Source organism: Colletotrichum tamarilloi (genome assembly GCF_030869305.1).
Source record: "Colletotrichum tamarilloi strain Tom-12 chromosome Unknown Scaffold_47.1, whole genome shotgun sequence".
Taxonomy (NCBI): Eukaryota; Fungi; Ascomycota; class Sordariomycetes; order Glomerellales; family Glomerellaceae; genus Colletotrichum; species Colletotrichum tamarilloi.
The window spans coordinates 155,144-167,359 of NW_026849430.1; the positions used below are offsets into that span (position 1 = coordinate 155,144).

The 12,216-nt window shown below is 55.0% G+C and overlaps 4 protein-coding genes across 4 annotated transcripts; 1 reads left to right on the forward strand and 3 right to left on the reverse strand.

Moving 5' to 3' along the window:
• Positions 1-2,975: 2,975 nt before the first annotated feature.
• Positions 2,976-7,847, reverse strand: CTAM01_10377 (WSC domain-containing protein; the record flags this gene model as incomplete). The annotated part of the gene is made up of 4 exons (XM_060526392.1): positions 2,976-4,292; positions 4,353-6,352; positions 6,421-7,580; positions 7,738-7,847. 4 exons carry the CDS (start codon positions 7,845-7,847, stop codon positions 2,976-2,978), a joined length of 4,587 nt encoding a protein of 1,528 aa, XP_060378988.1.
• A 1,388-nt stretch (positions 7,848-9,235) lies between these two features.
• On the reverse strand, positions 9,236-9,523 carry CTAM01_10378 (uncharacterized protein; the record flags this gene model as incomplete). Its single annotated transcript, XM_060526393.1, has 1 exon — positions 9,236-9,523. One exon carries the CDS (start codon positions 9,521-9,523, stop codon positions 9,236-9,238), a length of 288 nt encoding a protein of 95 aa, XP_060378989.1.
• A 118-nt stretch (positions 9,524-9,641) lies between these two features.
• Positions 9,642-10,284, reverse strand: CTAM01_10379 (uncharacterized protein; the record flags this gene model as incomplete). The annotated part of the gene is made up of 2 exons (XM_060526394.1): positions 9,642-10,015; positions 10,236-10,284. The coding sequence occupies 2 exons, from the start codon at positions 10,282-10,284 to the stop codon at positions 9,642-9,644; spliced, it is 423 nt and encodes a 140-aa protein (XP_060378990.1).
• Positions 10,285-11,471: 1,187 nt separating this feature from the next.
• On the forward strand, positions 11,472-11,750 carry CTAM01_10380 (uncharacterized protein; the record flags this gene model as incomplete). The annotated part of the gene is made up of 1 exon (XM_060526395.1): positions 11,472-11,750. The coding sequence occupies one exon, from the start codon at positions 11,472-11,474 to the stop codon at positions 11,748-11,750; it is 279 nt and encodes a 92-aa protein (XP_060378991.1).
• Between the last annotated feature and the right edge of the window lie 466 nt (positions 11,751-12,216).

Consider the following 12,216-nt stretch of genomic DNA (forward strand, 5'->3'; position numbering starts at 1 on the left):
GCTATTGCCTTGCCAAGTCTGAAAAGTGTGGTCCATCGGACGATTCCCGCTCCCGATTCGCAAGGATCCATGTATCACATCTTTTCCACGGCGAAGAAAACCACGATCCTCAATGGCAAAAGGGGGAAGTCCCAGCCGCCTCAACCCCGGGTTCCATATAGGTACCTCTCTTGAGCCTTGCCCCATGGGTGTTTCAACCAAACTTGCAGTTGGCCGCCCTGCCACGGTGAGATATCGCATCCTTCGTCGAGACTGGATTTACGACCCGGGCGCGGTCTGCGAATGAACAGGGGTCATGCAGATCTCCCGCTGCTGGTCTTTGCTCGACTCCATAACGCGCGAGCTGAAGTCGGGACGAAGCAGTCCCTGCGGTCAGGCCTTATCCCAGCACCGATCATGGAGCCGTCATCGTAAATCTGAGCTTGACTTCCGGCTTTTACCTATACGGCACGCACATCAAAGCTGGTCTCCATACCTTACCTTACGGGCACCTCACATCGCGGCGTTGTGGAAAGTTCTTTCGTCCTCATCTTGCCGAGATGATACCCGCCCTATTGTCCGTTGTCCCTGAGACATTAATGGCGCCAGCCCTGCTGCATGGCGTGACTTTGAAGGTTTGTGCCCACCTTTTCCCGGTTCCGCTGCGAGTGCGGCCGACGGCTGAGGCTCGAGAAAAGCAATGCCGCGGCGCTTAGTCCTTACAATGGGGGACCCGCATTGTAATATCGTGCCAGCTAACCGGAATTTGAACTCGCTGTAGAAGTCACGCCACATTCGAGGTTGATGATTTTAATTTTATAACCTTTGGGCGGTCAAACCGAACTCGGGGTTTCCTAATCGACTCATTCATCTTGTATTTGCAATTCACTGGAACCTTTCCTTTTGTTTTTGTTATTCAAGTCCTTCATACTCCGTGCGAAATCACAACTCTTCGCCTTACTGCTTGCAAGATGATCTGATCTGACAAATCCACGTCCGAAGAGAATGAACCATTTTCCTCGCAAAACCCAGCAAATCAACGTTGAACAGTCGCAAGCCTGGTGTGTTGGCAGATACCCACCTAGATCGTTACCCCACACCCAGCCTCACCCGCACTACCTGGCGGGATCAACCTCGCGCATGCCGGGTCCCTACGGCGGTGGAAGCTCGTGGGAAGTATTCTTAGCGGGACCAAGACTCACGACTCAAAATCCAGGAGCAGGAGAGGAAAACAGAGAGCGGGGTGAGACCTCAACCCGGGCCGGTCCAATGTTTACAAGCCTGAGACCGGGCTGTGGTCTTTGCACTTCGCAGAGGCATAGGAGTGGACTTGCCGCTGCGCTAAGAGATGCTACTATTGTTCTTGTACGATTGAGAGCGCCATTGGGAAACCACGACGGACCTCTCAACTCCCTTTGCAAAACTCTGCAAAATTTCATGTCTTCACAACAGCCCATTATGCCAGACAGAGCCGTCAAACCCAGACTTTAGTCTTTGCCCGGTGCTCAATCTCCTCCGTGCCAGACTCCGCTGGATTGAGCCGGCTCCTCCCGGCCCTCGACCCCGGCGCCGCCGAGAGGCCCCAAGATCCACTTCTCAGGATGTTGTGCAGAAACTCTAACCCGTTGCTTAGGGCTCCTTACCTAGCATCCCGGAAAACATCTTGACTATGCATCCACCTCCAACGTGCGTAAGCCGTGGCAGCTTCGACCCTGCCAGAAGCCTTTGGGTTCAGAGAGTTTCGGGGCTTGGCGGCTCAGACATTGGGAAGCATTGCAGTGTCCACACCGGAGCCCGGCGAGATCCAGCCACACGACAAACTCCCAGCAAGGCCCAGCCTTGTCTAGATCTTTCGCTTCCCGCCTCGTCGGACTCGCTGGCCTCGCCGTCTCAGCCGAGTGACTCGCAAGGCCGTGGGAAATAAGACGAGTACGCTGGGCCGACATCACCCGAGCGGCGAGCTGGAGGAGGGCCCGCTATTTGATCCTGCAGCCTGCCGCAGTGGCCTGATTCCCCAAGGCTTCGTGGCCCTTGGCAAATGGTATATCCTGGTTGTGTCTCGAGCCTCGAGGCCTCGAACTTGTATCCTTGCCAAGGCTTCGTAAATATTATCCAGAGAATAACTGGCATTGAGTTTTCTCCGACAGGCGTTTAGGTGAGACGCGTACGTGCTGTTGTACTTGCCTCGCTGATGCAAAGTCATCATCCAGTCTTCACAGTTCACATCTTGAAGGGCCACTGCATGATCATGCGATCATGCTCGGGTAGATTCAAGACTCCCTAGAGTCTCCCTTCTTTGCTTGTTCCTTTCTGTGGTCATATCCCAGCCAAAGTTGAATGGGAATCAAAGGTGCCAACCGCGCATAGCGGGCTCACAACCCTGTCTACAGTATTCTCTTTCCAAAGGGGCGGGACTCTCGCCGATCACTTTCGGGAGATTTACATGCTCCCACATGAGTATGATCTGATCTCGGGTAGGTACATTAAACACTTGCACCCTCATTGGCCCAACAGCTGTGGAATTTCAATGACGAGACCATAGGTGCATATTCTCGTTAATTTCCAATGTGTCAATGGCGCACCTGCAGCTCGGATAACTGTCGATCAAACAGAGATCGTCTCCCGCGGCAAGAAATTCGGCAGTGACCGCTCTCTCAGGTCTCATGGTAAATCGTAAGACGATGTGAGCTTCCGCAGTGAATAGATACATGTATATGGCAACATCTTGATTGGGTGGCCATCAAGGTTGCCTTCACGGCGTAAGGGGTTCTCTAGAGGGGAGTTAGAATGTGGTGCAACAGTCATGAGCAGAACCGTTGTGGAAGAATAAGGGTCAAAGTGGACTAAGACCACTCTTTATTAAGACTAGAAGGTAGTAGGTATCAATATTATATTTTAGGAAAAGGCTGCATTCGTTTGCCGTGCAGCACGGAGACCGTGGTCCTCTATAGGTAATTACATAAGAATAGACATTAGACCCCCCGCTCAATCGTGATTTATGTTGACTTGAAAGAAACCGTCGCATTGGACTTTTGCAACTTCTCGAGCTCATCCTTGAGGATATACAAGCTCAATCTCACACCGGCACCACAGTACTCGGTACTGTTGCCAGGACACTTGAACGAGCAGTCCTTAGCCGTTACGTTGGCCGCCGGGGTGGTGCCACCTCCGCCACCGATGTTGAGGGCGTCGCCGCACCAGCACTCACGACCGTACTCGACACCAGCGTAGTTCTTGTTGTAGCAGGCGCTCAGACACATGCTGATCGTCATGTTGTCGCGGTTGATGATCTGGGCCGGGAGGAGACGGCCGACTTGCGGCTCGGAGAAGCAACCGTAGTAGGTAAAGTTTTCATTGCCGGTGGAGATGACTGGTCCGGTCGGGGTGGGGGTTGCGGAGGAGGAGGTTGATGTCTTGGTTGACGATGTGGAAGTGGAAGGAACCGAAGGGGTGGCCGAGACCGATGAAGTAGCTGATGTGACAGACGAGGTGGCCAAGAGGCTGGTGGTAGAAATAGTGGATGAGGTGGCCGAAGCCTTAGCAGTCGCTGGGACGGACGAGTTGCTTGCTGAAAGAGTGGATGCGACAGCCTCGGCCGTCACTCTAGCACTAGAGGTGGTAGAGTTGGATGGAGTCAAGGAAGCGGTCGTGCTGATGGTGCTGTTAGACGCTTGCTTCTCGGCCAGAGGAGTTTCGGTGGCGGTCGTGGTCGTGGTCGTTGTTCCATTGGACGCGGGTGCCAAGGAGGCAAAGGCAGCGGCAGTGGTTGTAGTCTCGGCCGATGTGGTCGTCGCAGCCACCGGCGAGTACATGTAAACTTGGAGTCGGTCACCGGCACCACAGAATTGTGTGCTGTCGCCCGCGCAGGGGAAAGAGCAATCTTTCTGGTTCGCTGCGAGAGCGCTGCCCGTGCCGAATTCATCGCCACACCAGCACTCCCGTCCATACTCCGTACCGAAGTACTTGAGGCCCTGACAGAAACCGCCGCAGGACTCAAGGGTCATTGAGTCATTAGCATACGTCCGAGAAGAGAGAGCGCGGACGCCAGTTCCCTCGGTATAACAACCTTGGAAGAGCCAGTCGCCAACCCTCTCGTTTGCTGGAGGAGCGGTCGAAGTCGGGGCGGCTGTAGTCGTCGTGGTAGTGCCAGTCGGGACTGCACTGGTAGGCTCAGGCAAGGTGCCATCGAGCTTGTACAGGTTGAGCCTGGAAGGTCCACCGCAGTACTCGGTGCTATTATCCGCGCAAGCCATGCTGCAGTCGGCAGCAGGGGCGGCAACTGAGGCAGCGGCCAAAGTGTTTCCGCACCAACACTGTCTCATCGTTAGTTGAAGTGTTCTCAAAGTCATTTATGGGAAAAATTTATAACTGACCTCTCCACCGTACTCCAAGCCGACATAGGTATACCTGCTAGCGGCACATGCTTCGACACACAGAGCAACAGTCTTTCCAGTTGTTGTGACTAGGTTAGGCAGGGCGCGTGTGTCGGCGGGCTCAGTGTAGCAACCCTGGCTCACGTACTGACCGACACCAGGGTTCACCTCAGGGCCCGATGGGTTCGGGTTCGGCGTGGGAGTTGTCGTGTTACCGTCCCATTGAACAGAGTCAGCAAAGACGGAGATGTAAGCTCCACCTTCGTTGGCTCCGAATCCGTTACCACCGCAGATTTGGTTGAGGTCGCCGCCGCAGTCGAAGTTGCAGTTGCGATCGTCCACCTTCAGCGTGGGGATGTTGGGGCCACCCCAACACTCAGTGTGATACTGAGTACCGCAGAAGACGGACCCCTTCTCAGCACAAGCAGCGACACACTTGCCGTTGGTGCTCGTAGCGTCGCCGTACAACTGGTTTGCAAGCTGGCGGCCGGGGTTGTTTTCCTTGTAGCAGCCGATGTAGCGGTACTTGCCCTGGCCATTGCCGAGCAAAGGAGGTGCTTGTTCGGCAACAGCAGTACACTCGAAAGTGAAGAAATGCTTCTCAAAGTTGGGGTCGTTGGTGTTCATGGTCCAGGGCGCCGTGCCACTGTACGGGTCGGTGTTCCATTGTGCCTTGGGAACAGTGCACACCAGGGTTGCCGTGGCACTCTCGCCAGGGGCCAGAACAGTTCCTTCGGCAAGATCAACAAGGTTGGCGGCTTGGATGATGCCGGCAACACCAAAAGGCGGCTTGGAAACGGTGAGGGAAAGCTTGACACCACCCTCAGCAGCAGCGTTGGTGACACGGAACTTCAAAGACCGGGACGTGTTCTCGGTGACGTTGCCAAAAGTGAAGTTCTTGGTCGCGTCATACTCTACCCATCCGGTGCCATCGGGCGTCTGGAACTCGACGAGCGCCACAGGCGCAGGGCCTGCAGAGCCAGCAATGGTGAACGCCTTGGTTCCGCCATTGGAAACAACCTGAAGATACGCGCCGAAGGTGCCGCTGACAGAAGAGTCGAAAGCGATGCGAACGGTAACAGCAGTATTGGCAGGAATTGTGGCCGGAACGTTGGTGAGGGTGAACTTTCCGACGGTAAGGGTAGCAGTGGCTCTGTCCCAGCTGGTGAAGGGACCCTGTGCGCTGCTGGTGGAGAATTGGACGTCTGTGATGGAGAGGGCCGAGTTACCCTGGTTGGACAAGATGACACTCTCATCGGTTCCACCCGCTTGACCGGCGATGACGCCCTGGAAAGTGATGGTCGGGGGAGTGATGGACAGCAAAGGACCTGAGCTCTCGCCAGTACCAGTGAGTCTGATATGGGTACCTTGGCTGTAACCCTCGGCCGTGTTGGTTGTGTTGACGACGATGTCGGAAGACACCAGACCAACGGTAGTAGGCTTGAAGGACGCGCCGATTGTGAATGTTTGACCGGCAGTCAGAGTGAGAGGCAGGGTGGGAAGTCCGGAGAGGGTAAAGTCTTCAGCCTCATCTAGGCCGATGTCCGAAACGGTGACACCAATGACGGCCGTGCAAGTAATCGTGCGTGGGTCGCTCGTGGTTCCAACATCAACGACACCAAATTCGTTGGTAGCAGTGCAGTTGATAGGTGTCGTGACTGGCGAGCCAAAGGCGTACAGGTAGCCTAGGGTGGTACCTTGGTACATGATGCCATCACCAAAAACGGCTCTCGTGAACTTGGTGCTGCCCGGAACACTGAAAGACTTGATCATGTTCAAGTAGCCATTCTTGGGGACGGCTTCGAAGATCTTGAGCTGAGAGCCCTGTACATCCAAAGTCCAGAGAAGACCAGTGCCAGCTTGGCCGTTGAGAGTAGTGACAGTGCCGTGACTGACACCAAGGATGTAGGCGTTGTTCTGAGGGCTATCGGCCACCTTGGTGAAAGAGGGGACTCCGGCCTCACAGGAGAACTTGAAAACGTGGGTAGGGTATTGAATGACTGTTCTTGTTAGTGGCTCTGTTCGAATACGCGGATGCCATGAGAGGCAGAAGGGGGCTTTTGCTTACCATTGATGTAGATGTAGCCACCCTCGCCTGGGTACACACCGGCACCGGCGTACACCGAGTTCTCGTTCTGGTACACCTGGATCACGTTATCAAGGCCATTGGCGCCATTGCGGTAGCCACCCAAGTCGTCCAAGTTGAGCCAGTACGTCTTGCCACTCTTTCCAGTCACCACACCAATGCGCTTGACGTCGCCACAGGAGAACGTGCTGGGCAGAATTTGCAGAGGACTCGTTCCCAAGTCCTTGTCGGCGCCGTCTAGAGCTTGCTTCTCCCATGGCATAAAGAAATCGACCAAGCTCAAACTTCCATCGGCGTTGATTGTCATGTGAACAGCGGCTTCTTCCAGAGATGTCGGGGGCGTGCGGCCGTTGACGGGAATGGTGCTGAGCTGGGAGGCGTATCCGTTACCAGTAGCGTAGAACAAGGAACCTGCGTCGTCGGAAGCGAGACCGCCGCCAGACATCCAGACACCACCGCCCTTGACATCCACGGGGACACCGTCACCTTCGGTAGCGAAACGCTCGACGTTGGCACCGCTAGTCTTGTCGAAGCCCATGATCCAACCTGTGAAGTTGTATTGGACACAGTGAGAAGCAAAGCCAGCATAGATGTAGTTGCCGACGTGCAACAGAGCAGGTCGCTGATGATGGATACCGCCATTGAAAGAGCGGATAGGGTTGTTTCTCGCTACGGTGCCTTCGAGGTTGACGGGGAAGTTGGGTTTCTCGCTAAGGTCGTTGACATCCAGGGCATGGAGATAGTAACGGCCGGCGGGTTTTCCTTGAGCAACGCCGGTCAAGGTCTGGTCGACGTACGTCTTGGTGGTGAGGTAGAGGGTGTTGGTCGAGGCATCAATCACACCAGTGGAGGTGACTCCGACGTGAGGTTCGATATCATAGCAGCCATCCAGATCGGCAGACAAGAAGGGAATGGCGAGACTGCGGGAAGCGATGATGCTGCCCGTCTTTGCATTAATTTTGTAGACATTATTTTGTGTAGTCGCGACGTAGACGTATTGCGTGCTGTCGCCGTCAGGCGTGTAAACGAGTGGCTGAGAAAAAATCTGCTCTGCGACGCCGCCATATTTACCGGGCAGAGGTGTGCGGAAGAGCTGGCCGAACTGGGAGCTCCCCACGACGGAAGGGTCCATGTTGTGGTTTCTTCATGATGGGATGTTGCGTTAGATCTGTTTTCTTGGTTTTCATGACTGGCCTCGCTCTTCCCCCACCGAGCGGATCGCCAGAGGAGACGATCGACGCCGGGCAGAGAATGTGTATAGAGAGATATGGGGATGGAGGGAATGGATCTTGAACTTACGTCTGGTACCCGGCTCTCGAATTGTCGCCTCCCCAGGTGATGGTGTCTGTTGAGGCCAGGCCATTGGCAAGGCCAATGAGGGCCGTCATCACCCACGTCTTGAAAGCCATGATGAGTGGCTTGTAACCTTCACTGGCGAGATGGCCGGTCGAAGTTGCGGCGGTTTGGCTCTAAACGAAGGAAGCACAAACTGGCGTGAGGGGATGGGAAAAAGCAGAACACCATCGGCCTGGAGGGAAAGACGGGAGGGCGGCTCTCGATATTATCTCTAAATTGGATCTTTGGCTCTCGAGCGCGTTCGGCTCCAAAAGCTGCTGAAGTACTGCGCCCACGGGCAACGAGAAGCGTGGGACCCATGCAGGGCCGACCCATGGATGATTGGCGTGGCATCAGCAAGCCCACCCATGATGCATCGCATCCCGGCCCGTTCTCGAAAGCTAGCGGACAGGCCTAAAGTCCTAAACCACCCCGGACGGTCAGTCGATGGGGACGGCAGCACGGATCTGACCAGTGAGCCGGCGTCTTGTCACCAGGCCGCAGGAGCTGGGCAAGCTAGATAGGTCTGGGATGCAATATGCGGCAAGGTATGCGCAGGCGAGGCCGGGGATGGAGGGGATGTGCCAGTCGTGGACCTGTTCGAGGCTGGCCTCGAGCAATATTATCATTGGCTTGGCCCTGTGCCAATGCCTTTGCCATTGGAAGTCGCCGTGCTGCTCTTGAGTATTTTGATAGGTGTCTGGAGAGAATGACAGAGCACAAAGTCTCGATCTGTGATCCGAGCTGCCGGCTTGTCACTCGCGAGAGGCGACGAAAGGTGAGCAGGCCCCTGACGACCGCACTGAGAGCCTATACTACACAGTAAGAGCCTAAAAGGTACCTAAAAGTAGGTATTGACACCGCCTCGTCTGCCCTTGGATACTGGAAGGGAGCACGAAGAAAGTCCAGCCTCAGCACTAGAAGGCGACACGAAGGCCATGCTTGCTGCGATGCAACGACAACGGCAACGGGTGTCGGCTTCGCTGGCGTTGGCTGGCGCCGCGCGCGATGCCGCGGTGCAATGCTGCAGTGACATGGTGGTATCTTTTATTGGGGATCGGCGGAAGTATGCAGGCTGCCAACGCCACGCCGTCCGGTGTTTTGGGGCACACTATTCCCAGCCAGGCCAAGGGTTGGAGCTCGAGAAGGTTCGGATGATTTTTGCTCGTTTCTCTGGCTGCCTTTGTCTGCCTGTCCCTGGTGAGCCTGGCTTGAAGCAGCGGCTTGGAAGGGCGGACAGACATGGAAGACTCGGCAGTGGCCCGAGCGATACACGATGTGAGGCTTGGAGGCGTCCGACGGCGCCCGGCGAGACGGACGGGAAGGAAACGGCTGCTCAATACGGTTACTTGTGGATAGATGACGCGAAGTCCAACTGGCCATCAACGCAGGGCATGATGGATAGATGGATGGACGGATCTGAAGGGGTGTGATGATAAGGTAGTCAATGATGGGACGAAATTCAAGGATCGAGGGATTGACGGATTGCGACTCGCCAGCTGGTGCAGCTCCGAGGCGTGAAAAGACACCGGCGATGAGAGATGGGCATTGCGAACCTGCATTCGTTCGTATTCGTCGTTGGATCTTCAGAATGTAATAACACAGGAACAGTGCTAGGTAGGGACTGGGAAGAGCCCAAGTAGACGGGAGTGTTGGTGCCGGGATGATTCAGGTTGTGTGTGTGGGCGAAGAAATGCAGCGTTTTTGACGACTTTCCTGAAAGAGAAAGAGGCAGCAGGTACGTACCCATCCAAGATACGGTTAAAATGAGGCACCGTGGACCGTCTCCACTTCTCGCAGTACGTATCTCAGTACGTCCCTGTTCTTTGCCCCACATCACCACCTGCGCGCTGCGAGAGTGGCTCGGTCTAATCGCCGATGACCCGACAGACTCCACCAGCCCCCGCCAGGATGTTTTTTTGCTGGAGTCGGCCCTCAATCGCCCTCCTTCTCTTTGTGCTCCTCTCTGAATCCCTCCTCACTTCCTTGTGGCTGACCTCCTCGTCCCTGTCGTCCATCATCAGCCTGACAGTCTCCGAATCTCCATAATCCACAATCATCGCGCAAAAGTGGTTCGTGTTATGGTCCGAGATGTCCTTGTCTTTTGGCCTACCTTGCTCATGTTCATCTCTAGATACCTTGTACACAGTCCGAGAGTCGACCTTGGTGTTTGCTTGTCTATGCCAGCACCCGAATGATCCTCCCTCTTCGCTGCAGGGACCCGTGAAGAAGACCCCAAGGACTGGTAGCGAAACAGGGCCTCGTCGAACAAAGCAAGAAAAACAAAAACCCAACAAAACAGACAAGCAGATAACAATATCCCATCGAGCCTGAATCACCAACGGTTTGCCAAGCACACCAGCCAGACACACCTACGTAGTATACGGATACACAGTACGCATACGGCAGACATCTTCCCAAGAGTCAATACATGATGCCATGCCACCGGCTGCGCGTCTTACAGCATAAAGCAGGCTGCTGCTGCTGCTGCTGCTGCTGCACGACTGGCATTGCAGCCAATCCCCAAAAGCCAAGGCCTCAACGCTGGAAATAGCACTCTCCAAGTAACCTGACCTGCAGCTGCCCCTAATCTCCCTCAAGCCTAGCGCCACACGCACGCGAGTCTGGCAGAGACAGGTCCATTTTGCAAAGACAATCTCGACATGCAATGCCAACGCCTTTGTTCCTGGCAAAAGTCTTCCCGGTGACTCTTGTCGGTTTATGGTGTCAGTTATTCTTGCTGTGGAGTGAGTGAGACTTCGGCGCCATCAAACTAACGACACATCAAGAGCCCAAGGCCCCGTTCGTTTCAGGCGGCAGAGAGACACCAAACAATGCACTAACAGAATAGTACAGGTACCCACGACGCCAACGAAGGAATCCAGGAACAGATCGGACCTGAAGATGCCGCTACTCGCTAGCAAGACGCCACTTATGCAAACTCAAGCCCCTTTGCCTTTTGCCGTTTCTTTCTCGCTGCCCTCTCTGGCTCTTTGAGAAGCGGCGTTGGCAAACAATCAGACCGTCGCCCACGATAAGCATACAGCATACTCCGTACGGATGGATCGAAGGCATAAAGGTACTTCGCTAGCGCTTCTCGTATTCCACCCATCGCCGAGACGTCACCTGTCCTTAGCTGTTCGGCGTTCCTGGCTGCCGTATTCTTGCTTTTGTTCGCTCTATCTGCTGTTAGTTCCCACTGCCAGTATCTCTTAGAGCGTCAATTTCTCACCAATTCCCCATTGCCGGTCTCAGTTTGCGTATTCGTCGAACCCCCTAATTTGCGGTGTTTCCTCATCCTGTTCCTATTCTTTCTTCTGTGGCAGAGAGTCGCTATTGTCTTGACTCCTGTCTCATTGGTCCCCTATCATCCGCAATGTCTAAGGGTGTTCTTTTTTTGTCTTTCCCCCTTTGACTTTCCTCCGGCCGGACATGTTCCGCCCGGACAATATCCAGCGTCGCCAAGAGCTTGTCAAGCCTGACTTGCAGTAGACCATTGATTCCATGCCTGGGGTTTGCAGCCTGTCACCCAAAGAGACCTCACCGAGCGACCAATCTCGGTCAGCAACGCAGTCGGATTCTGGTGTTCAAAGTTTGCCCGGTTTTCCACGACTTGCTAATTACAATGGGTGCTCCCACTACAGGATGATGATCTTTCTCTCATCAGGCCACACAATCTCACGAACCTCATCTCCCTAATGCACTGCCTTTTCTCGACCGACGCAGCCTCAGCTCCCCTACATCGCCTCAGCCGAAGTTACCCAGCACCACCCCGGCTCTCCGTCCTTCCCAAAATCGACAAGCACCAACAAACATCGGCACACCCGCACCACGGGCCGGACGGCACGGCGCCCGGCAGAGAAGAAGCGAAAAGCCACCCAGCACCACCCTACCAGCACTTCTACGAAGCGCTTCATGGACAAGAGGCTAAGAGCCCAATCGAACGCCTCATCGCAACCCTCACCGCGTGGCGTTAGAACACTGACCAGTGACCCCATCAGGCCTTGCTTCTTATTGACTCGCAACGTGGTGTCGCTCAGACGCTGAGGTTTACGGAGGTGCTTGTCTGCCCTAGCGTTTCTGACTTTCTTCTTGTCGTCTTTTTCGTCACCTATTTTAGGTGCTTTCATCCCAAAGGGACGGATCGACCGGCAATCTCTAGCTAGGCTAGCTGAACAGCTGACACTTTGGGATGGGACCAGACCAATGCCAGAGACAAGCGACGACAGCTTCACACGCGTCCTTTCCGTCCCTGCTGTTGTGGCTGTCTTGCACGTTTGCCCGTGCACCTGTCTGTCTCCCTGATGCCACGAGCTCTAGATCACAACCCGAGGTGGATTGAGATTTCCTGAATGGGCCAGTGCCGATTCAATCAGCCGACTTTTGCCGCAAGACGGGCGGCGTGGGTTGCAGAGTGCAGCACTGCAGACTGCTGCAGATTGC